At 38.9% G+C, this 26,419-nt stretch overlaps 1 protein-coding gene across 3 annotated transcripts; it reads left to right on the top strand.

Moving 5' to 3' along the window:
• Positions 1-10,512: 10,512 nt before the first annotated feature.
• LOC6049638 (trafficking protein particle complex subunit 11) lies at positions 10,513-25,073 on the top strand. Of its 3 annotated transcripts, XM_038260619.1 has the most exons (8): positions 10,513-11,035; positions 18,783-20,977; positions 21,574-22,145; positions 22,207-22,492; positions 22,592-22,978; positions 23,905-24,074; positions 24,136-24,420; positions 24,479-25,073. In XM_038260619.1, the coding sequence occupies exons 1-8, from the start codon at positions 10,893-10,895 to the stop codon at positions 24,494-24,496; spliced, it is 4,056 nt and encodes a 1,351-aa protein (XP_038116547.1). In that variant the 5' UTR covers positions 10,513-10,892; the 3' UTR covers positions 24,497-25,073. The 3 variants fall into 3 exon arrangements, with proteins under 3 accessions (XP_038116547.1, XP_038116545.1, XP_038116546.1); XM_038260617.1 differs by having other exon boundaries at positions 22,207-22,978; XM_038260618.1 differs by having other exon boundaries at positions 10,514-11,035; positions 22,207-22,978; positions 23,908-24,074.
• Positions 25,074-26,419: the final 1,346 nt, after the last annotated feature.

The raw sequence follows: 26,419 nt of genomic DNA on the forward strand, positions 1-26,419 counted from the left end.
TTGACCAGTAATCCGTCCACCGGTAGACGGATTCCTCTTGCGTCCTTGACCAGTAATCCGTCCACCGGTAGACGGATTCCTCTTGAGAAAACTTTTGCCGTAATCCTTCCACCGTTGGACCGAACTTTTCCGCCAACATTGGAAGGCACTCTGTCCAACGGATTCCTCTTGCGTCCTTGTCCAGTAATCCGTCCACCGGTGGTTGGATTCCTCTTGCGTTCTTTTCCAGTGATCCGTCCACCGGTAGACGGTTCCTCTAGCAAAACCTTGTGTCGTAATCCGTTCACCGGTGGACCGAACCGTTTCGCCAACATTGGAAGGCAATCCGTCCACCGGCGGACGGATTCCTCTTGCAAAAACTTGTGCCGTAATCCGTCCACCGGCGGACAGATTTCTCTTGCAAAACCTTCTGCCGTAATCCGTTCACCGGTGGCCGGAACCTTTTCGCAAACATTGAAGGCAATCCGTCCACCGGCGGACGGATTCCTCTTGCATTCTTGTCTATTAATCCGTCCTTTTCGCCATGAAAATCCGTCCGTTTTACTTACCCGAAAATCATCCCGTAGCTCCGGAGCGCAAAAACAAACTAACAATAAATATTTTAGATGAAAAGTTTCAACGAATTTCAAAAAATTCGCTAAGTCCAAAATCGCACTTTTGGGAGTTCGCTTAACTGAACTCGTTTTTTGGCGATTTTTACCATTTTTCGAGTTCGCGAAATCACACTTTTTTCAGTTCGTTTAAGCGAACTGTTAAAAGTGCGATTTCTGAACTCCCAAAAGTGCGATTTTCAGTAACCGTGTACTACGTGCGCTTACGCTTACATGGAGTTATAAATATAAAAAAAAATTCACCCAATAGTTTATCTGTCACCACAAGTAAATTTCCAGATTTAGAAATAGTCTCAGACACTTAATGTTTAGGTATCATTCTAGATTATCGTCTTAATTGGGCAGCACATATCAATGCTCTTATACTAAAACTTCATAAAATCACTGGTATCACCTTTAAAATAATGCACAAGCTTCCTCAAAAAGTTCTTTTTCTTATCTATTATTCTCTATTACATTCTATACTTTCCTATGTAACAGCTGTTTGGGGTAATGCATGTGGTCTTCTTATCAATAAACTTCAAGTAGCTCAAAATAGAATCCTAAAAATCATCTTAAACTTCCTATTCGTAGTCACACAGTCGATTTGTATGTAAAGAATAATATTTTACCTGTCAGGGGAATATATGTTTTTCAAGTTTGTGGTTTCATTTTCCTTTGCTTAAATAATAAAACCCATAGTAATACTAAATTCGTTCGTTCTAGCCATCAATATGGCACAAGATATCACGATCTGTTAAATCGTCCTAACGTAACCTCAGTACCTGGTGAGCGCAGTTTAACGTGAAGACTTCCATCATTGTCATGATTTTTCCTTCAAAGATATAAATTTTGCGGTGCTTTCAATATTTTGGCAAAATTCCTTCAACAAGTTGTTTAGAATAGTGCCCTACACATGCTGATTCCTTTTGGTAACGAATATCCCATTCCTCGTTAAGTTATGGAAATCGTCATTAATCAATGATTGCCAACTAGGACGTCAATGACTGTGCCACAAAATTATATAAATTTTGAAGCACAATTGATTTAGTTCAAAAATTCCTTCAGTGGCTTCAAGAAGGCAACAACCGGCACATGCTGATTCCTTTTGGTGCTGAAATTCGTTAAATTGAATTTAATACACAATTTTTTATAGTAATGATTAATGCAGGCCAAGGATTGATACCTAAGAGCATGCAATGGCACTGACCTTGTTGCGTGCTCTTCGGTTGACGTCCACGTAAGGAACATCCTGGAAGGAGCGCAACTAACAACATCCGTATTTCTGTTAGATCATCCGAATTATCTTGATCAGAACAGTATAGCTCTGGTTCCTTGCGAGTGTCCTATTTTCTTACCTCCACGTTGGCTTGGTTTTCATGATGACCTAGCTGGTGGCCTGTGGAAACGGATCGTAAACCTTTGACCAGCGAGTGTCAGAGTCGAGACGGCTAAAAGAAAGGGGCGCGGCAATGTGGGAAAGGGAAATAATTTGTGATTGTAGACGGTATTGTTTTGATTCGCAGTATGTTGAGGCAACTGCTGTGGATGTACCTGAAACATCGCACAACGGGGTTTCTCTTCTCTTCATTCTCAGCTACCACCTATCTCCTATTTTTATTTTGCTCTTCTGATTCCCAATTCTTCACTGATTCTTCTATTTAATATCTATTTAATAACTTTTGATTCTCTTATCTCTCAAAGCTTTTCCACTCTTTTTTACCAATTGAGACTGCTGTAACAAACTTTGGTTTTTTTTTCCTTAAAAATATAATTTTTCTTAATGTACTAGTAATATCAAGTCTATTTATCATTTGCCTAATCTTTTTTTGATTTTATTGCGAATTTATTTATTTGAATAATTCTTTATCTGTCCTATAAATTATCATTACTATAATCTAAGCTTGTTTTGTATCTCTATTTATTAACTATTGTCTAATTTTACATCTAATACATCTAGCTTCTCATTTTTATTCTTTAAAATACGCTCATCATTCTCGTACTATTGATTCTTGATTTTTATAGAATAAATTCTCTTTTACTGTCTATTGTTTTCAATCTTCAGCTTCACCCTTTTTTTTTTCAAACAAGTGAGGTTTGAGCCCTTACTCAATTTATGGAATGGTTAAAGGATTAACACAAATATTACTATTGTATTTTTGGTAAACTTTTATAACATGCTTAGGACCAAAAATTGTAACAAAACACCGCGACAAAAGAAATAGCAACATATAAACACGAAAGGTTTCAGGATAATACAATACACAGTAAAATTACAACTAGTTTTTGAAATCAAACTAAAAATAAAACAGTTTTTGCTATGATAGGCACACTATAAATGGTTAGGCGCTTATACACTTACATCAAACCCTACGTAATGTACCACCCCCGGCCGAGTTAAAATGCGTAACCGGAAAAGAAGGTGTGCATGCCTGGCACGAACACTCTAAGCGTGTTCTAGCGTGCTGCTCGTACTGACTCAGAGCAAGGGTGAGATGTAGGTGTAAGGGCAGTGCGTGTTCGTCGGGAACCTGGTGCATAAGATTGGTCAAGGCCCGTTCTTACACTGAAAATTGCGAATTGCGAATTGCGAATTTTTTATAGTAATGATTAATTTTCTTCAAAAATGATCAACGGCTTCACCTTAAATTTCGATGGAGTTCCGCTTTATAATTATTTTAACAATAGATTTGGTAAAAGCAGTATTTGTCCCGATCTGACATCATAGAAAAACTTCTAAAATCCGTCAATATTTTAGCTTAATTATTTTGTTTAATTAATTCTCCGATTCAATCCCTCGTTTGTATTTGCATCCATCTTGAACACATTTATCTTGGTAGTTTTCTTTTATTTATTTTCAGCCGTAATCGCCAGAAACCGAACTCCTTAAAAGGTCTACGTCGATGGAGTTCTGGAGCCAGCCGCATCAACTTTTTCGTTACATTTATATTTAATTTAAATGACATGTAGTCTACTTAATTTGTATTGCACATTGAAAAGAAACAGTTTTTTCAGTCTGCACTTTGCTGACTTTTTCTGTCACAAAAAAAATCAATCAATCAATCAATCAACATTCTGAAGTGCCATGGTAAACATCACAGCAACTGTACAGAAAGTTTAACAACATTATAGCAGATTTGACAGCTCGATCATTCTGGGCCTAGACCAGGGGTGCCCAACCTTTTGGCCCTGCGGGCCAGATCTGATTTTTCTAAAGCAGAGGCGGGCCGGAACTAATGTTGGTGAAAGTAAAAAACAGTAAACATTTTTTTTCATGAAATTTATTTTAATAGGTTAATCTAAGTAAACAAATGCACAAACAAGTGTTGCAAATAAGATTATAATAACTTGGGTGCACAGCAACCAAGGAAGTTGTTGTCTTCTTTTTCCAAAATTGTCAAACTTACGGACCCAATCCTGCAACAATTTGGTTGTAAAAATAGTCAAATTTTGTCGTAAATTAAGTTGTAAATAGTACTTTAAGGGATGAATAAAAAATTATATCGTTAGTTCCCGTAGTTTTGAAGACACCAAAATATCTGTAACAATAATCTTGGTGCAAAAGGTCTGGTTGATATGTACCGTTAAGAAAGAAATACAACGATTTGGACAAAATTGTATTGTAATTGTTTTTGTAGATAAAAATTGAATTCCCTGACATCATTAACTTAAAAACAATATCAAAATTTCGTCGTTGCAAGTTTTTATTCTAGTTTGAAAAATCAACGAAACAAGATAAAATTTATTAAAACGGAATTTAGATTCAAATCTTGTCTAGGAATTTTTTTTTGCGTTGTTGTGCACCTTTATTTAAATATTTTAAAAGTGTATACAAATATATATCTGATTCGTCATTCTTCAAATTTCTTAGAATTATTGAAGATTATGAAATAAATGCTATCTGATTTCTTGACTTCTTTAGATTATTTTAATTTTTTTTAAACATTTGCAGCGATCTTTATTTTCAATATGATTAATTTGCCTTTTTTAAGCTTTTTCCTAGCAAAACTTTATCATTGAAAAAATGTTCTGAAAAAAATAATAATAAATAAAAATTCTCAAAAAGGAAACAATTAGAAATAAAAACAGCCAGAACATTCAGAATTTAGAATTCAGTGTCTTTTGCAAACTTTTTGCATATTTTTCAAGTTTAATAATTAATTCTGATAACATCAATATTGAAATGATAAGAATTAAATTCAAACATAAAGAATGTTTAGATGTGCAATAAAATCATTTCAAAAAATAAAAAGGCATGCATAATCCTAACAAATGTTAATTTAGCAACTTAGTGACTTACAATAGTCAAAAGCAAAATAAACAAATAACCCAAGTAGCACACTTTGTTCGCCAAAAGATTTCCGAACTTGTTGTTGAACTCATTTACTATGTTTTCCCAACGTCCCTGAAAACTCTTGAACGCTGGAAAAAGCGCACGTTTTTCTGTTGTTGAACATCTCTTAACCTGTTAGAAATGTGCGTGGTTTAATTAAGTTTTACCAGCGCACGTCCTACTTGCATAGAGAACGTTTGTTGAACATGTCATAAGAACTCTTGACTATAAGATTCTGAACCAGGTTGGATAACGTCGTTAGAACCGTCTAACAACATTCTGCCTTTAAGATTCAGGAGGGAGTTAGGCAAACGTTTTTATAACCGTTCAAGAACATATCGTGGCAGACAAGAATGTTAAACAGGCTTTTCATAAAATACGTCCAAGGTGTTCGCTCAAAAGTTGTTTTTTCTTTATTTAATCCTTTATTTGTGAGTAATGTCGCTTTACGATACTTTAACTACTAGTTTTTTGTAATTTATTAGTTTGGACAGGGATACGCCATTTATGAATAATAATAATATGAATGATGGATAATACAAAAATATCAACCATAAAAAATCATTCAGTTTCTTAGTTATGCCTTTGGGGATTTTTTTCAATTATGATTGAGTGCTAATGAACATCGCTTGCTGCTACTACTCTACTACTGCTGCTGGTTTCCCGGTGCTGCATTATCAGTTTTCCTTTTTGATGAAGAATGCTCAGGGCAAGTATCGAACCCAAGATCACTCCAAATGTCAAGTCCGGGCGCGCGTCTGCTTCTTTCCACGAGGGGTTATGTTGGATGAGCAGGCCTAAACGTCAATAAGAAGTCTGCGGTCATCTAGGTTTTACCAAGTTCACTAACAGTTTACCCAAACTTCTTTCGAACGTAAGCTGTTTCTATTTTTAGAACTATCCTTGTTTGTTTCGTCAACATGTCCTTGCTCGGATTTTAGAACACGAACGCGAACTTCACATAAACAACTTGTTTACGAGAAATCCCAGCCGAAGAGAAAGGTCAAATCTACTATGTTATCACGTTCAGCAAACTGAAATGAAACATCATGTCTGCAAATGTCATTTTGCTTTACGAGTTCTACAAGCATGTTTCATTGAGGTCAGAATAAACTTCAAAATGAACTATTCGTAATCCGTTGCTAGATTTGGCATTTGTGTGCCATGTTGTGCCATGTTGAACAATAGTTTTTTGATTAAAATGTGAACAGTTGACCAAATGTGTTGCCACTTGTTCAATAATTAACGAATAAAAACACTTATGCAGCAATTGTTCAACAAAAAAATAAAGAGCGATGATTTTCTTGCTACTTGGGAAGGTTTTGTTATATTATCTGAAAAATTTATCGCAAGCTATTTTTTTTTTAATTTAGACACTCAATTTATTTATTGAATATTTTATGAAGGGCCGGTCAAAGAACAATTTTGAAAAGCCGTCGCGGGCCGGATGAAATTGCTTCACGGGCCGGATCCGGCCCGCGGGCCGGACGTTGGGCAGGCCTGGCCTAGACAGAGCATAAACTTTAATTTAACTCGAAAAATAATAAAAACCTGTCACAGTGTCCGTCATCAAGGGTGAAATTGGGTTTGGGGGTGAAATTGGGTTTGGGGGTGAGATTGGGTCTTACAAATTTCAGCAATTTTTATGGCCCAATTTCACCCCCCAAACCCAATTTCACCCTTGATGACGGACACTGTTTTTTTCTGCTTTTTTGTTTTTTTGTATTTTTTTATTATAGTATTTTTTGTATTTTTTGTATTTTTGTCGACAATTAATCACACCTAACCTACAGCTAAGCCGAGAGCTAAGCCCTGTATTCTTTCAAGAAACATTTATTTTCAGATCTTGAGTGATAAAATTTATTTGATACTATTGCAGAAAATCTTTTCTCTTTCTTTATTTCTTTCTGTTGAACTTTATATTGAGTAGTTGCATGCAACCATCACAAAAACAAACTCTTTCAATTTTCCGTGTACCATTTTGGCAACCGCACACGATATCCCTGTTTGAAAAATGTCGCACGTCGTACGAGTTGTCGCACGGTTTTGATTTTACCGTTTCGATATCGATTGGTCAAAAGGACGACAAACGTACGACAAACACTCGACATGCCCGACGTTGTTTTTTCCATCGATTTACCTTCAATTCGACGTCGATTATCGTCGACGCAAACAGTTTGACAGTTCTCTTCAGTTAAACTTGTTCGGACTTGATTGCAACCGAGCCGAACAAATTGTTGTTGGTTTTAGGCTTTGGGAGGATTTTGGCCAGTTTAAAGGTAAGTTGTGTTCTAGATTGAATTACTTTTTCTGTCGGAAAGTTCCGGCCGGAGTGGGCGACAACCGAATCAAATTGTCTTGTATTCCAGATTGCGGTCTTCGTGGCGGTATAGGAGGAAGAGGAGGACGGGAAATATGGATTACTCGGCGAGCCATTCCGGAAGACGGGACGGGAAGGAACCAGTTTGCGATCGAGGAAGCCGTTAGTGTTTGGTGTTTTACTTTCCGCGAGAGGTTACCTCCATATCTAATGGAACTGGTGAGTCATGTTTTAGAAACGATGGAGGAGGTGTGCTGGGAGTGCGATTGGACGATCGAAATTAAAAATTAGATGAACATCACAAATTCTTAACGTTTTAATCCAATAATGCTTAAAAAAAACTTCAACGCTGATTTGATTTGATAATTGTAAAATTAAATTATAAAGTTTTTCATTCTTAATTTAAAATTCTAGCATTCCAGAACTTAAGAATGCAAGAAATTGAAAATTCTAAATTCATTTAATTTCTTGATATTGTGCAAATTGTTAATATTCTTAAATTATACAATTCATTAATTTAAAATTCTCAAAGTCTTCAAATATTAGAAAAATAAACCCTAAAATATTAAAATTGACAATAATTTAAATATTAAAATTCCCTAATTCTTAAATACAAAATTATTTAATTCATAAATACTAAAAATCTAACATTATAAAGTTCATAAATTCCCAAAACGTTAGTCGCACGAGTTGAAATTTTGAATTCTAAAATTCTAAAAATTATATGTTCTAAAATTCCAAAATTGTAAATTCTAAAAATGCTAAAATTCAAATAATTTATATTTTTAAATAAAAATTATCAAAAATTCTATTTGTTATAAATTCTACGCATTTTAAAAATTAGTAAGTTTCTTAAAATTCTAAAAATTAAAAAAATCTCTTTTTTTGCACACCTTAAATTTTTGATAATTTTAAATAAAACAAATTTAAAAAATTCAAAAAATAAAAAAAAAAACAAGAAAAAATACAAAATGTTTACAAAATATATTTTTTAAATTTTAAAAATGTTAAAGTTTTTATTTCTTTTAAATATTTTAAACTTTTAAAAATTCTTTTAAAAAAATGTAAAAATTCTTAAATTTTAAAATTGGAAAAATTTCAAATCTATTAACTTTTGAAAAATTTTTTGGTCTAATGAAAAATAGGAGTTAAAAATATCACGAATTGAAGTAAATGATTTTGGTATTGAGGTACTCTCCAATTTTAATATTCAGAAAATTAGAATTTTAGAAATTTAGAATTTTAGAATTTTAGAATTTTAGAATTTTAGAATTTTAGAATTTTAGAATTTTAGAATTTTAGAATTTTAGAATTTTAGAATTTTAGAATTTTAGAATTTTAGAATTTTAGAATTTTAGAATTTTAGAATTTTAGAATTTTAGAATTTTAGAATTTTAGAATTTTAGAATTTTAGAATTTTAGAATTTTAGAATTTTAGAATTTTAGAATTTTAGAATTTTAGAATTTTAGAATTTTAGAATTTTAGAATTTTAGAATTTTAATTTTAAATTTTAGAATTTTAGAATTTTAGAATTTTAGAATTTTAGAATTTTAGAATTTTAGAATTTTAGAATTTTAGAATTTTAGAATTTTAGAATTTTAGAATTTTAGAATTTTAGAATTTTAGAATTTTAGAATTTTAGAATTTTAGAATTTTAGAATTTTAGAATTTTAGAATTTTAGAATTTTAGAATTTTAGAATTTTAGAATTTTAGAATTTTAGAATTTTAGAATTTTAGAATTTTAGAATTTTAGAATTTTAGAATTTTAGAATTTTAGAATTTTAGAATTTTAGAATTTTAGAATTTTAGAATTTTAGAATTTTAGAATTTTAGAATTTTAGAATTTTAGAATTTTAAATTTTAGAATTTTAGAATTTTAGAATTTTAAATTTTAGAATTTTAGAATTTTAAATTTTAGAATTTTAGAATTTTAGAATTTTAGAATTTTAGAATTTTAGAATTTTAGAATTTTAGAATTTTAGAATTTTAGAATTTTAGAATTTTAGAATTTTAAATTTTAAATTTTAGAATTTTAGAATTTTAGAATTTTAGAATTTTAGAATTTTAGAATTTTAGAATTTTAGAATTTTAGAATTTTAGAATTTTAGAATTTTAGAATTTTAGAATTTTAGAATTTTAGAATTTTAGAATTTTAGAATTTTAGAATTTTAGAATTTTAGAATTTTAGAATTTTAGAATTTTATGATGAGATGATGATGCTGAAATTTGTAAACGTTTGATCATTAAATATTTTTAGAATTCTCAAATTTGGTACAAATTTTAAATAATAATAATATTGTCGGATTTTTTAATTATTTGCAGTAATTTGAGTTTTATACGTTTTTAAATTTAAATTTTTAAGATGTCTTCAATTACAATTCTTTTTAAAAAAAACCAATGCGCCATGGGTTTTCTATGTACATAGGACATTTTGTAAAAGTAAGCGAGAATAAATAAATTTAGTTTTTCTTTTATAGTTACAAAATATTTGAATATTACATATTTGAAATTATTGTTTTGAAATTTTATTATTATATTTATTATTGAATTCTGAATTTAATTTATAAATTCTTGCCAATTGTTGATTGATGTTATATTTTTTCAGGCAACAAACATATTCTGATCTGATCCTGCCGAAAACCATGCGTCCCCGTGTGGTCCCGCGTGGCTTCCGTAGAACCCAAGGAAGCAGCCTCTCGTACTCCGATAAACATCAATCCGTCGGATGTTCAAGATCGTCGCCAAGGTGTCGCATCCGGGTTTTGATCAGCGCGTCGAGGAGCAAAAGTCCAACACGGCCAAGATGCTGCCACGGCCGCCTCCAACATCCAAGCCGGAAGCTGCGGTCAAGGCAAATCCCGAAGGAAGCAAAGTTGGAGAAGAATCGGCGATCCGCAAGTGAAATTAAGTGAACAAGTAAATATTTTTGTGAAATTTTGAGAGTTGAAATAAAAAAACAATAAAAACAAAACAACAGTTTTTTCAACTGCAACATAACCTAAAAATCCGAAATGACAGCACACGACAATAGCACGACATTCTAAATAACAAAAGCGTGCGACGTCGGTCGAATGTCGTACGACAATGTCGTACAATTTCGATCATCGATCGCACGACAAATACGACATTTTGGTGCAAAAACGTATGACATTCGTGCGAATGTCGCACGACATTGTCGTGCGACGTCGAACGGTTGCATGGACGACAAACGACGGACGTCCGACGGACTTTTCAGTCAGGGATCACGCACACAATCTCACATCAATGACATCACATCACCAAACTGTCAAAAACCGTTCCATCTCGTCTGCGAAAAATTTTGTCATCATCCGATCTTATTTTTTCCTCCGAAATTTGCCGTGAAAACTTCATGATTTCCACGGTTCCTTCGTCGTCGTCGTCGTGGTCCGTGTCCCCGGTGTAAAGTGGTGTCGCGTCCGGAATTCGGCGTGGGTGTGCGAGTCGTCAATGTGTTGTTCGTGCTGCCGCAAAATCGCTGCTGCTGGCCACGGAGGAACAAAAGTGAAATTTTCCAAGTGATAAGAGCCCGCGAGAGAGAGTGGAGGAGGTGGCCTCGAAAAAGTGCTGTCTGGTGCTGATTAATTGACGGAACGGGGCGGAACGCCGAGCATCGAGGAAAAGCCAAGATGACACTGGACGCGGCCGTGCTGCCCTCGGAGCTGGTGACGACGGCCCAGCCGCTGGTGGGTTTGTCCGGGTTGGACGTCCAGCGGAACACGACCCACAAGACGATCTGGGATGCGTTCAACAACAGCAAGAAACCGGAGAGGTGGGTAGATTAGGGGCGGTAGTATGTCTGCGGAGGATGGAATTTGGGAAACAAAATCCAAGATTTACAAGAAAAGTTGACAATGTTACGTTTTTACTCAAAAATCTTAGGAGAATATGGTCCAGAAAACAGAAAAAAATAGACTGACGTCTCCAAGCAAGCTTACGTTCTTTAGCAAAACTTTTTAAATTTTAAATGACTTTCTTAAACTAAGTTTTAAATAAAAATGTTACAAGACATATTGACAGTTTTTTAAAAAAAAATCGTATTTATTTTTGAAAATACTATGTTTTCATAGGTCTTCATAATTTGCAATTTTGGTATCGAACGACACAAAATTTGATGAAATCTTAAAAGTTATCACAAAATATTATTTTTACAGGTTTTTTTTTTTAATTTCAAACATGGGAACAATGGCTTAATCTTTTCAATACATTTTCACTACACACCATTTTTTTTTCGTTGAAACTCAGTAAAGTTTTACTAAATTTTCATCAACTAAAATTTCAGTAAACAATCTAGGGTTTTTTCTCAAAAATTATTTTCCCTAAAAGAGCATGCAGCAAGCAAAATCAAAATTAGTGAAGGCTTATGAATTGATCTCAGTTGAAAGGTTCTCCAAATCTCTGAATTGCAAATGTAACATTCTGGAGCAGAACTGGTAAAATCTAATAAACAGTAATTGAATTGAATTGAAATTTCAGTAAACGATTCAGCAATTCGACGGCAACATTTCAAAAGCCATAATGTACATTTTGACACTTTTTGGATTATTGCATATTCTGAAAGTACTCCTAATAAGTGACCTCTTCACCAAAAATGAGCAAAAGTTACTTCAGTAAAGTTTGTTTAATAATGATTTTAAATTAAATAACATAAAAAATATCTCTGGTATCAGCAGTGCCTGTTTATATGTTTACATCCCTCCACTTGCAAAAGGCGCCATGTACATTCGGCGCAGAAAAACAATTCATAACAAAGCTTGCAATGACAGCAGGGTGATATCAGGTTTTACAGCGTGACGTCATGAGCGCACACGCACACACATTTTTACTGAGACACACGTGCAAAAAATGTAAACAATGCAGCCAAGCTGTCAAATTTCTAACCTAAAAACCGAGTCGGCGTAAAACCTAATAGACGTTAATGATTTCAAAAGAAGTTATGTTTGTTTTTCTTAAATATAATGGCGAAAATTATGTTTTATGGAATATGGATGATCAAGTATCGATAAAGGCAACATTTTCCATCGTTTGTGATCATTAGAACATCTTCTTTTGCTTTTGTGTTAAAATGAGAATTGAAAAATGATGCTCAACATTCAAATGCGTTTTTCTCAAAACGCACGGTTTGTACATGATGCTTTTTGATATGTTAGCGTCGAATTTAGATTTTACTGAATTCTCAGTTAACTGACATTTGTCACTATCTATCAAAGTGACAAATGTCAGTCAGTTTACTAAAAAATCAGTAAAATTCAGTAAAAACTGAAATTTCAGCAAAAAAAAAATCAAATTATTTTGCTGAAAATTCAGTTATTTTCTTGTGTCAGTTTGACAGATCATTAGGATTCAGCATTCGTTGCTGGTATTTCAGTTATCAAAATTTGATTGTGCTTAAAAATGTTTCCAGTACTGTTATTTAAACATTAATTTCATCAATCCTCCAAATCTAAAAAAACAGGTGGGTTGCATCGAGGCATTTGTTATTCACATTTTTCTTACCTTTGTTTCTAAAGATCACAATACAAAATAAAAAAAAACACGACAAATTTAAAAGAGAATAATTATTTTCTCTCGACAGCCAAACAAAAAAAAAAGTCAAAAGTGACATTTCGGTTTGACAGGTATGCAGTTACTGATATTTCAGCAATGTTTTAGTTCATGTGTGTGTGTGTGTAACCAACCAAACGGGACCACGCGGCCGCTTCTTACAAATTGAGTTGTTTCCATGTATTTTTAGATCTACATTCTATACATGCAAATAACTCGCATAGGCATTTGGAAGGTGCTAGCTCTGCCGAGTTTCGGTAACCCATTTCTACGCTGGCTAGCCGAGCGCGAGGTCACAGAGTAACCCAGAGGGAGCACTGGCATTTAATTTATGGTTGCGTTACGCGGTACATCGTGGTACATCCCCCCTTCAGCAACACTGTTGATTGTCTCCGAGAAAGTTGACGTTTAAAGCGTTACATTTTTTTCGCAGCAACCAGGTTCTAAATTTAGCTGTCAAAATTTTTCACAATCTCTCAATCAACAATGTGGATTTTCTGAAGACTATCGCGGACCACATCTGGTATATCCAAAGTTTCGTGGAAGTTTTGGAAAAGGACCAACTTGTAGCTGTCTAGGAACCACCTCCTCTCACTTGTGGGCCAAGTTCCGCCAAATAATTACTTGGATTACGTGTTGGAAGTTTCATGCTGGCAACGCTGTGGCTCGAACTGACCAAGTTCTCACTGGAGATGTGGTTTCGAGTAATTAATTCCAATTCCAACGGAATTCCAGTGGAATTTTCTGAAAACTAAGCTTTCTTTAAAGTGAAAAATTGTGCGAAATTGTTTGGGACAGTTTTCGTAGCTGTAACAGGACAGTTTTTGGGAAACGACGTAACATACTACTAGAAACATTGGATAAGTAGATGGAATCTTCTTATTTCTATGTTTAATTTTCATTTATAGTCTTAATCTTGGGACTATGACTAACCTACGTCAGGTTTTCCTCTTTTTTCCTCTGTTTAATAAAAACTGCGAAGATTGCATGGCATGCGACCCCCTCCCCCTTGACCTCCCCTTTTGTCCTTGCTAACACATTCATTTTCCTTCACAAAGACATATATTTGTATGGAGTACTCATAAAACCTCAATAGGACTTCGAGTAGGATAAACTTCGTCAGATTGCACTCATGGATCCCCTGGACGTTGGGCAACCTGCCTTGGGTAGGCAATAAGAATTTGCCTGATCCACGGGCGGCAATTTGAGATAGCGAAACAAATACCCGGAAGGAAGCATAGTTTTCATCCCACCGCCAAATCATTTGGGTAGTCCTGAGGGCACGGCTGAGGGACACTTCAGGCATAAACTGGATTATAACTTTTAACTGCTTCCCAAGCTCCTTAAAAAACATAAAACTTGAAAGGAACAAAATTACAAATCAGTCATCAAAACATGGCACTTGTCAAAACAAAACAAAAAAATCTGAAAAATCCTGAGTTTACTATGATGAAAATTTTTCTTCATCAACCCCGTAACGCTCAAAACATAACGCTGAAAGCCGCTACTTTTCCAAAGGGTATACAAGTAACGGAGCCACAAAATGTGACTGCTTTTGTTTTGACTGTTCTCTCTGGATTACTCTGTGGTTTCTCCTCATTCCGTTTTCAGCTACCATCTATCTCATGTTTTTATTTTGCTCAACTGATTCAAACTATTTCACTTTGATTTCATGGTTTTTGGTTTTAATCAGTCATGCTTTTGAACGGGTTCTGGGTTCGTTCTGGTTCACAAAGTAGCACTGCAAAAAAACAGCTCTGAGAACGAACGCCAGTTTCTTAGAAACCCCCGTTCAGTAGGCTTTTCTGCACGAACGAAGAACTTCGTGCTGAACTCTGGCAATTTTCCTTCCAAAGTACCTCAGTAAACCAGTTTTTATTTACCCATTTCTAAACGCCAAACAACTCAATAAGCTTCACAGTACAGTGGTAGCGTTTCCACTTAGCTTCCCTAAGTGCTGGGTACGGTTCCCTTTTTTTATGAGTTAATAAGTTTTTTTTCTCTAATGGTGACCAAATCCTTGGTAACCGTTGTCCGATGAGGTTGTTTGAATTTGCGAAACTGGCATTCTGCAGTTTAACCAGCTTGAAGCAGTTGTCTTGGTGAAAAATTCCCGAATTTATTCAATTTCAAGTTCAAACTTTTTTCGAGGTAAGGTTTGATAATTTGCTTCTTATTTAGTTATACTGTTTCCAAATAAACACCTTTTCAAACAGAAATGGCGCTTCAGAAAAGGAAATTTAAAGAAGAAACCTGCAAAATTCACGAACAGTTCGAAGATATCGAGACCACTCCAAAATGCAAAATCTGCCAAAAAGTTTTGTTGTGCCCTAAAAAAAGTAATTTAAAACGGCACTTAAAGGATATCCATCCTGAAAAGTTCCGCGAACTTGGCCTTGCGTCGGACGACAACCCGCCCGATTCTAAACTGCCAAAGATTTCAATCGGGATGAGTTACGATTTCTACTCTCGTGCGTGCGTTAAAATGGTCACGAGCGCAGGCCTGCCTCTGACCATTTTTGAGAAACCGGGCGTGGCGGATATCCTCCACTCTGTCGAGGCAGGATTGAATGCTGGATGCATCACACGGAATAACATTTCCTCCAGAGTGGAGTACACGGCGGGAGTATTCAAAGATTTTGTTTCTCAAGAAGTTGCTGGAAGACTTATTTGCCTGAAACTTGACTCTGCAACGAGAAAAGGACGTGGAGTTCTTGGTGTCAACTGCCAGTTTGTTCGAGACAAAAAAATTGTCGTAAGGACTCTCGGCCTAATCGAAATGAAAATCAAACAGACAGCGGAGAACATCAAGGCTGAGTTGCTGAAACTACTTGAAAGGTTCAAGATCGATCTTTGGCAAATTTATTCAATTACAGTCGACAACGGCGCAAATTTTGTGAAAGCAGCAATGCTCCTCAAACAGCAACAGCAGTCAATGCTGATCAAGGTAGTATTTTCCCATTTTTTTTAATTTTTGCTTCTTAAGAACGTTTAAATTTTAGATCAACTACGAAATTGATTTGGATGAAAATGGAGAAGAAACAGAAGTCGATGATTCCGAGGATTCCACGCTGGAAGAGACTGTCGAATACGACAGCGAAGTTGAAGATTGTAACGAAGATGATGAATGGATAGACGATGAGGACATACCTCCAGTACCGGAAAGAGATCTCGTGGCAACTCTGGAAGCCGTTAAATGCGCTGCACATACGCTTCAGCTGGCGGTGTACGACACTTTGAAGAGGTGTAAACTGCGCTCGAAGCTGGCTTTTGTGAAAAAAGTGTCGGCGGTTCTGCGGACGAAAACTTACAAACAAATTTTCAAACTCAGCAAAAAACCGATTCCTACTCTGGAGTGCGAAACGCGGTGGAATTCTGGTTACGCGATGGTATAGTATTTTGTTGACCATGAAGATTTCGTGAAGGACCTGTTGAAGAACAACAACCGAGTGAAGATTTCCAGAAAAAACTGGAAATTTATGCACGATTTCAGTGAAGCGTTCCAACCACTCGCAAAAGCAACGACGCGCCTTCAGGAACACGACATGACGATGGGTGATTTCTTCCTAGCATGAACGACCTGCCGATTTGAAGTTGAAGAAATAGACTCATCTCTCTCAAAAGAGATCCTGGTCTCCTTGGAAAAGCGTCAGAAGAATTTGTTCGAAAACGCCGTATTTTTGGCCGCTGTGTACATGGACCCAAGAATCAACTACGCTGGCAGCGATTTTCTCAAAGAAGATCAATTGAAAACGGCAATGGTAATTTTCATATTTTCTACTAACAAAATATGTACTAACTGATAACTTTTCAGACACACATTCTGCGCCTTTGGGAGAAATTGAAGAGTCGTATCGAAGAAACTAACAACTTACCAAACAGCGCAGTATCATCAACAGAGAAACCAACCTCCAAGATCGAACAAATTCTTCAACAGAAACATGCACGAGTGGACGTTCAACAAAAAACGATCGAGCAAAAGTTGAAAGATCTCTGTTTGCAAAGCCGCATGTCTGCAGATTCTTGTGTTTGGGATTTCTGGGAGCAGAAAAAACCTTCTGAGCCCCACCTATACGCGCTGGCTCAAGTTGTCTTGGCAGCACCTTGCGCTCAGGTCTCCGTCGAGAGGGCGTTTAGTGCACTTGGACTGATTTTAACGGAAAGGCGAGAGCGATTGTCTGAAGAAAACCTGGAACGAATACTATTCGTAAAGCTGAATGACGAACTGTTTGATTTGGTTAAACTTAATTTCTATTTTTTTTTTGTGATTTTGTGTTGCATTTGTTCTTGTTTAAAAACGTTGAAGATTACTTGAATTCTGTTCTAATAAACCTTATCATCCTTTGCTTAAAAATTGTTGTTTTAATTTGTATTATTAGTTAGTTTTTTTTTTTTAAAGTCCAATAAAACAAATTTCCAGTTTTTGATTTTTGCCGCCTTGAGTCAGGGGTATTAAAAAACACCCAAAAAGCAAAAACTGAAAATTTGGTTTATTGGACCTTTTAAAAGAAAACTCCAGAAATGTAAACCTTGCTTAATTAGTTTCAATGGGGTGGTAGCGGTATCGAGTCCCTATTTCTTCCCCGTTATTTTTAGTTTCGTATAATGTTCGGGTCCCAACAGTTTTCGTTGAAATTGATGGCTAGTAAAAAAAAACAAAATAAAAAAAATGAATTGAAAACGGACTCGAACTCAAACCCTTTGGTAATTAAATATTCACTCTACCGCGGGTTCAAATCGGCTATATAAAAGTTGTCAGTTTACCTCCAATAATAGTAATGAAGTAGCCTCTGAAAAACGACAGAAAACAAAGGGTTCACAGAACGCGTTCAAAATTGAAAAAGAGAACGGCACGTAAAAGTACCGTTCCAAAGTTGGAACGAAAAGTCATGGCACCTTTGTCTAAGGTTCAGTTCAATGAGAAGAACGAGAACGAACGCAGCACGCGTGCAGTTCAATTTGCATGACTGGTTTTAATTTTATTAACTCTTGATTCTCTTAACTCTCAACGTTTTTCCATTCTATTTGAACAACTAATCCTGCTGTAGCAAACTGTCAGTTCGAGCCAAACATTTCATTAGGGCACAAAATCAAAAAACGCGATTCGAGATTGCTTCTTAATTTATGTGGATTTTCGCAATAAAACTCATAATTTAAAAAAGTCTCGTTATTGGGCCCATTCAACATTCCAACTGTTGTTCATAATGGGCCCTTTCTGAATGCAATTTCGAAGTGAACTAAAAGGGCACTAAAGCGCTGTCACCCGATTATTGTTTTGAATGATGTTTATGGGCCCTTTTGTTTAGTTAGAAATAGTAAGGAATCCAGCGAAAATTTTGATAATTGGTGAAGTTTTGTGATCGGATGGTGTAGATAAGATAAGTGAAACATAAAAATTCTTCAAAAGTGTACTGAACAGCAGCCGCGGGATCGTAAAAAATATTGTATTTCGACGAAGTTTATTTTCTGCAGAAATCCTTGTGGAACGTAAATCAAACTTTGTTTTGAAGTGAATTAGTGTTAAGAATGTATGAAAAGTTAACCTTATAACATAGAAAGTTCCTCAACTACAAAAAACTAACGAAAAAGAAAAGGGCCCAATTGAACTTTTTGTGTAGTTTGGAGTGAACATTGTTATGTGCCCTTTTGTGTTAGTGATTTTTTCAATAGGAAATTGTTTGCTATCAATCTGAATCTTGGAGGGCATGTAGAGAGTGTACTAATGAATGGAATAGTGGAACAATTCCGAATGTTTACGTTTTGGTTTTGTGCCCTAATGAAATGTTTGGCTCGAGTTTTCCCTTAATCGGACAAGGCCCGTTCTTACACTGAAAATTGCAAATTGCGAAATCCTACCTTTACTATCGCCAAAAATATTCTTTTAGCATAACCTTCGAACTAATCTCCCACCTAAACACAAGAAAAACACTTTGAAAATAGATATCCCTAAACTTTTTTCTCTTTCTCTTCCCCAGTGAATCCATCCAGTACAAGCTGCTTCCGGCGAGCTACGAGTTTCCCGTTTCGAAACCCAAACACCAATCGTACGAATGGTACCACCCGAAGGGCATCCTCAAGCGCAACTGGATGCTCAAGCACCTGCACGTCCTGCCGGCGGTGGTTGTCCTCTTCCAGGACCTCGAGTGGAACGACCCGCAGTGGAGCGACCGGCAGCTGCAGTGTGCGTCGATGATTTCCACGCTGAAGAACTCACTCCAGGGGAGGAACACGCGGTTGGCTGTGGTGCTGCTGCAGAAGGGATCGCCGGCGGTTCCTGCGGCGCAAGGGGAAGATCTATTGGCGTCCGAGCGGGCGGCACATCTGACGAGTACGTGTGATATCAGCGCGAAGATGCTGTTTGTGCTTCCCCACAATGACCACCTGATGGGGCACATTTTGCGGCTGCAGTCTGCGTTCCTGGAGTTGGCCCAGTCGTACTACACGCAGATGATGAAGCAGATTCGGTTGCACCGGGATCAGCTGACGGATTCGCACCAGATTTTGAAGATTCGGCACCAGTTTAAGCTGGGGTTCGTGTCGGAGCTGAAGCTGGACCAATCGAGTGCGTTGCGGCATTACCGGCAGACGTACGCGAACTTGGACGAGATTCGGATCGTCGATACGAACTGTTTGGAGGTGAAGACCATTGCTGGGTTTGTGAATTACAAGATTTGTCGGTTGTTCTTCAAGTTGAACGCGCCGAAGGATTCGATTTCGCACTTTAAGAACCACATCAGCAAGTACCGGAACAGGACTGGGTTTAAGGAGCTCCTGTTTGAGCATTATGCCTGGTTGAGCGTTCAGTACAGTGCGTTCGGGGAGTTGTTTTGCGACGCGGTCAAGAATGGGCTAGCTCCGCTGCAGACGCAACATCCGGGCATTTACTTCCACAAGGCGGCCGAGTTCATCGGGAAGCGAAAGGAGGCGTTTCTTCAGTGTACGGCTCTGGGACCGGCCGACGGCAAGGAGGTTGCTCCCTGCTCCAACTCCGCCCTGTACAGTGACTTTTTCGGCATCCGAGGCACCAAAACGGGCGAACCCGTGTCCGAGCAGCAAATCATCTGCCTCGTTCAGGACAACGAAAAATCCTACAATCATTCGACGGCCGTCATCACCCTGCTCGGCCAGGCCATGGCCCAGTACAAGGTGTACAAGTGTCTCCGCTTCCGCAAGAAACTCGCCATCGACATGGCCGAAGAGTACCTCAAAAGTGGCGACCACTCGAAAGCTCTCACCCTGTACTCGCTCATGCTGTCCGACTACCGCGTCGACAAGTGGTTCACGATCTTCACCGAGGTGCTGCTGAAAACACTCCGCTCGGCCTACCTCTCCGCGTCCGTTCCGGACTTTGTCGCGTGCAGCATCGAAGCCCTGTCGCCGCGAATCGCCATGGAAAAGTCCGACCGAATTCTCATCCTCGAAAACCTCTGGAAAGTGTTCCACAACGTGTCCCCCGTCTCGAGCAGTCAAATCGCCCCGGAACTGTCCGCCAGCTGGCAAACTTCCCTCGCCGCCTTCGCCAGCCCCATCAAACTCGACCTCGACCGGCTCAACGACCTGCTCGAGTGCAAAGTCACCTTCGAGCAGCGCCAAATCAAAAACGACGAAAAACTGCACCTCCAGCTCTACATCCGCTCGATCGTCGAAGTCCCCCTCAAGCTGAAAAACTTCTCCATCCTCCTGTCCGACCTCAAGTCCAACTCCGTGCGCGTCCCCGCCACCCAATACGGCGACTTCGAAGACCCCCAAAACGCCCTCAAACCCATCGAGGAGTTCATCCTGGAACCGCAAAAGTGCTACCGCATCGTCTTCGTCGGCGAACGCTACCAGTTCATGGAGAACGTCGACGTGCACATCTTCCGGCTCGAGCTGCAGATGGGTTCCGATCGCACGTACGCCGTCCTCTCCGCCCGGGAAAAACTCAACGTCCAGCGCGTCTTCAAGCTGCTCAACCCGCACCAGGACTGCATGGAACGCATCCGGACGGGCGGCGCGACCTCCTGTTACATCATTCCGACGTTTGCGCTGAGCGCCCAAACCAAGCAGAGCGCCCAGCCGATGCTGACGAACGAGTTCTACCGCGTCACCACCAAGATCTCCAACAACTCGGACCTCTGCCTGCAGAACGTGGGCGTGAGCGTGAGCGTGCCGCAAACGTTGCGGAATAGTGGTGAGTGGGTTGTAACAATTCGACCTTGTGACAATTCGACCTTGTATCAAGTTGACCTTGCTTCAATTCGACCTTGTATCAATTCGACTTTGTAATAATTCGACCTTGTGTCGATTCGACCTTGTAATAATTCGACCTTGTATTTATTCGACCTTGTATCAATTTGACCTTGTATCAATTCGACCTTGTATCATTTCGACCTTGTATCAATTCAACCTTGTATTGATTCGACCTTGTATTAATGCGACCTTGTATCAATTCGACCTTTAATCAATTCGACCTTGTATCAATTCGACCTTGTATCAATTCAACCTTGTATTAATTCGACCTTGTATGAATGCGACCTTGTATCAATGCGACCTTGTTTAAATTCATCCTTGTATAAATTCGACCTTGTATCAATTTGACCTTCTACAGATTCGACCTTGTATCATTTTGATCTTGTATTGATTCGACCTTGCATTAATTCGACCTTGCATTAATTCGAACTTGTATCAATTCGATCTTGTATTAATTCTGACAATTGACAACTGTCAATTGCTGACAATCAGGATTACACTGAAACCTCTCTTCATCCCTCATCTACCCTCCAATAGTCTTCCTAACAACCGACCTGGACGACGGCGGGACGGCTTCGCCGCTGCAGAAGATCAACTCGTGCGTCCAGATCGACATCGGCGAGCTGCAGATGCAGTCCCAGACCGCGATCTCGTATTACGTGACCAGCCTCGTCGAGGGCAACATCGAGCTGCGCCAGCGACTGTACTACCAAACGGAGAACCTGCACCAGACGAAGGCGGCCTCGTCGTCCTCCTCCTCCTGCTCCGCGATGGACTCACCCTCGACACCCAACAGCGAAAAGGAAGATCTGGCCAAGCTGCTGGCCGCCGAGCAGCTGCGGAATGGGGGCGGAGCGGGAGGTAGTCAAAAGTTCAGCAATAGTCATAACGTAAGGATCGAGAACTTGAACGACGAGTTGGTGCGGAAGATCAAGGAGGATACGGTGGTGGTGCCGTGCGTGGAGGAGGTTAAGCTGAGCGGGCGGTTCTACACGTTAAGTCGGCAGCCGCTGACGAGGGCGTACAAGAGTGAGGACTTTATATTGAGGGTGAACATGGAGGTCAAGGCGCCGGACGGGGTGGACATTCTGGAGACGCAGTTTATCAGTGTGAGTTTGAGGGATTTGCGTTTTTTTTAGGCAATTTGTGTAATTGATTCCACCTTCACAGGATCACAACCTGGTGGAAAAACCGTACCGGGGCCAGCAGCGGATCGCCGGCACCCGGTTACGGGTCAACAGTCGCTTCGAGGACCTGCGGCTGCTGAACCCGGTCAACACGAGTCGCGAGTGGGTCACGCAGAACGACTATCTGAACAACGACGTCCAGCTGACGTTCAACCGGGGTCGGACGCCGGATCTTCAAAGTTCTAACTCGACCACCAGACAACCCCAGGACGAACAACCCTTCAACCGCAGTCTGCTGGCCAAGCTGCCGACGAACGCGACCATTATTGGTAGCACCAACGCAAACCTTACGAACCAACTGAACCTTCCACTAACAAGCAATTCCCCCCAACAAAACGCTGCCGCTGGATCGCCCGTTCCGCCCTCAGCCGGAATGATGGTCTCGTCGACGGGAAGTGCGGAAGATTTCAAGGTGCGTCCACTTCCGGCAACCGGAGCAGCGCCAACTGGTGGAGATCAGCAAAAGGACGACTTTAGCAAGGCGCTGCAGATGCAGGTGAAAAACGTGTACAACCGGGCGATCGACTGCGTCCAGCTGACCAACAACGAGCGGAATGGGTTCGTGAATGCGACTGTCAGTAGTAACGGTGCAAGTGGTAATGGCGGTAGAGGGCGGAGCGTGGAACCGGGAGGTGGTGGGAGCGACGCGGCGGCCGGTGATAGGACGGTTGTCTTTGGAGTTTACTGTGTGCGGTGGTGTCGAAGCAGTACGCCTAGCATTGTCAACGAGTCAAAATTTGTGATTAACGGGATCGGTAAGTTCGTTTAAAAATCGTCAATTAGATCATAGAACACCATGACTTGCAAAAAAATTGTTTTGGACCAGCTGTCAATGTTTTTGGATGAAAATGTTCAATATTCTCAAAAGACTACGATGCTGCATTGCGCGGATTATGGAAAACAGAAGTGATACATAAGAATACAAGTGATGTTCACTCGGAAACGATAGCGAAAAGAACTCAAGTACTATGAAGAAATGATTAATTTGGAAGGGATTTGTTGCATCTAGATTTAATAATAATCTACTGTAGTGAAAAAAGTTGCTAAATTTCGTTGTGAATAAGTGCTACTTTATGTTGAAGTTAAACTCAACAATAAACAGTGGAAACGAGCTGGGCCCATGATTATAGAGAAAACAAGCAGTGTCGATCATACTTTTGTGACTTTGGAAAGATAAACATACCGAGTATTTTGAAGATCTGATCCGTTTGGAAAATGTGTTCGCTAGTAACTTATAAACCACGAATCAAACAATCAAATAGGAATACGATTCTGGGGCAATGGAAGACACATGTCGAGAATGCTGAGAGAAAAGATAACTTCAAATATATTAAACGTGAGACTGATGCCCGTACGTATGAGAATCTTTTCCAAAAATTGTTCTAAGAATGAGAAAAGCCAAATTGTGTGAAATCGTTCACTCAATTCACTCTACTCAATGTTCACGTCCGGAGAAGAGAAATCCATTTCTTAAGTACGGTAGAACAATACAGAGTTCTGATTGTTTAGCCATATCGCACCCCTTCTTTCGTCTGCCATTGGTTAGTGAATGGGGTCAAATTTGAAGCTAATTAAGGCTTACGGATCATGAGTAGAACATTTGTTAATTTCCTTTTCCGAAGACATCATTTTTTGTGTCATTTTTTATTCGAAATCCTAACACTGTACCTTTCGTCCAAAGCAGAAGTGGTCGACCCGCCGCTCAACATCTACTGCTACCTGGAGGAGAAGATGTACGTGCGCGTTCCGATGACGCTGCGAATCACGCTGAAGAACCCAACCCGGAAGATCCTGCACCTGCAGGCGCTGCTCAACAGCTCCGACAGCTTCATGTTCTCCGGCCATCGGCAGGTTCGTTGTCCCCTTCAGAAACTCCCCAAAACCCTTTTCAAACGTGAAGCTTTCCTTCCAGCTCAACGTGACCATCTTCGCCTTCTCGTCGTACGACCTGCTGTTCAACCTGTACCCGCTCAAGGCCGGCTGGCAACCGCTGCCGGAACTGCACCTCGAGTACGTGAACCACCATCAGCTGTCCGCTACGGTGGCAGCGACTGCAAAGGATGGTAAGGTGACTCCGGCGCCAAGTGAAACGTCCGACCAGGTGGACCAGGCCGGCAACGAAAGTCACGAGGCGCAGCTGAAGGCCGAACTGGACGCGCTGGTCAAGCGGTGGATGCCCAAAGCTGTGTTTATTCATGTGAGTTTCTTTTCTGCAAATTATTGTCAATGAGACTGATTTTCGTTCTTTTCCACAGCCACCAACGCGAAACTGAAGCCAAAACTTGCAAAATCGAAAGAAACAACAATAGAGCCTTATCAAAATGTATCGTGCGTGTGTGACAGAGAGAGATAGAGCGAGAGGGCCGTTTCTTCCTCTTCCATTAAAGTGTAGTAGAGTTGCGTTTCGTTCGTAGATTATGCTAATCGAATCAAATTTGGTGCAACGAACAGGCAGAAGTTCCGCGCCGTTTCATTCGTTCGAAACGTCGCGCGTGTTGTAGAAAAAGGGGATTTTTAAAACTAACTATTACTCTGTATTATACTTTATTCTTTAGTAGGAGTATTCAAATCGATAAAAAGGAGAAATTTGACAAACTAGAATGTTGAGAACTGGTCAGGTTTAGGTAAGCAAATTGATAGAGAGCGAGAGCATGTGTAATATTATGGATTAAGTGGAAACAAGACAAACGGAGGATAGAACCAAGATTTTGTTGACTTTGGTGTTTCATTATATCAAAAACAGATAGGTGAAACCAACCGAGCTAGGCAAGTGTTGAGCGGAAGGTGAGCGTTTGTGTGTGTGCTTGCTGACACACTTATACGTTACACAATATTATTTATTGATTTAAATAATTAGTTTTTTCATTACTCCATATCACAAACCCCCATTTTAAATGCATAAAATGACGTAATTTTTTTTTGAAATTCCGTCGTGAAACTACTTACTTTTCCTGTCATTCTTGAACGTACGAACTGTCACTTTTTACACAGCGCTCACGCACACTATCAAAACAAACGTTTGGTAGTGTGTGTGAACTCCGTTTAAAAGGGGTGTCAAACTAAAAAGTGACAGTTGGTGTCAAACCATCGAGGTTTGGCTTTATGGCCGGACGTCATTTTCATGTTCGTAAATAAGGCGATTCAGCATGAATTTTAATCTGAAAATTGCTAAAAAAACACTGCATCGATTTTCGACGCTCTATCGATTCATCTTGACAGAAATTGTCTATCTCCAACCCTCGAATTTTGAGAAAATAAATTCAGTAGAGATCGAGTGATGTTCGGGTGTGGTAAAATTTTGCCAAATTTTGTGTTGCGTCGTTCTCAGCTCCCCTGAATCCGATTTTGATTCTTTTGAATGCACATGAAAGCTAGTGTGCTGAACCTGGGCGAGTTGCCGCTCAAATTTCGAAATATCCTTCTGTTTTCGGATGTGATGAGATATTCCAACGAATTACACAGTTTCCAAATGAAAATTTGATTTTAAATTGCACTTTTCGAGCTCTACAACCTCCCAAATTTTCATAGTAAATCTTTCCCAGTTCCTGAGGGGAACACCCTTGAAGAGTATCGGGGCCGGCATTTACAAAGCGGATTCAGTGGCAGTTTCATTCTCAACTTAATGTTAACATGTTAAGGTTAATGTTAACATTCCATAGGTCGCCTCCCTAAGGTGTCGTGATAAGGTCCAGTTTGTGACGATACACTACCTTCCCTTTACTAAGCAATCGATTCCAGAAGAGAAAAGATCACCAGTTGTATTGGTCCGAGCCGGGATTTGAACCCCGATCTACCGCTTACGAGGCGGAAGCGTTACCACTGGGCTACGTGGCACGGTCCCCAAATTTTCATCAAGATTCATAATATGGTTCTGGACTTAGAGCCGTTTGATTACCCTAACATAAGAAAAAAAAATCCTAAAAAAAGGTAAAAGCCCACCTGGAGACTTTCGCCAACATTTTTCGTTTCTAATTTTATCCGAAATTTCTTTCTACATTCATAGTACAGACCATGAGTGAGCATCTGAAACAAATTTGACATCTATCGGCAATCCCGATCAATTTTTAAAACGTTTACTTTTTGCCTTTCTAACTAAAGAAAGGTATAGGTTTTACTTTATGGCCGGACGTCATTTGCATGTTCGTAAATAAGACGATTCAGCATGAATTTTAATTGGGAAAAATCGCTAAAAAATA

The sequence above is a fragment of the Culex quinquefasciatus genome, chromosome 3 (assembly GCF_015732765.1).
Source record: "Culex quinquefasciatus strain JHB chromosome 3, VPISU_Cqui_1.0_pri_paternal, whole genome shotgun sequence".
NCBI classification, from domain to species: domain Eukaryota; kingdom Metazoa; phylum Arthropoda; class Insecta; order Diptera; family Culicidae; genus Culex; species Culex quinquefasciatus.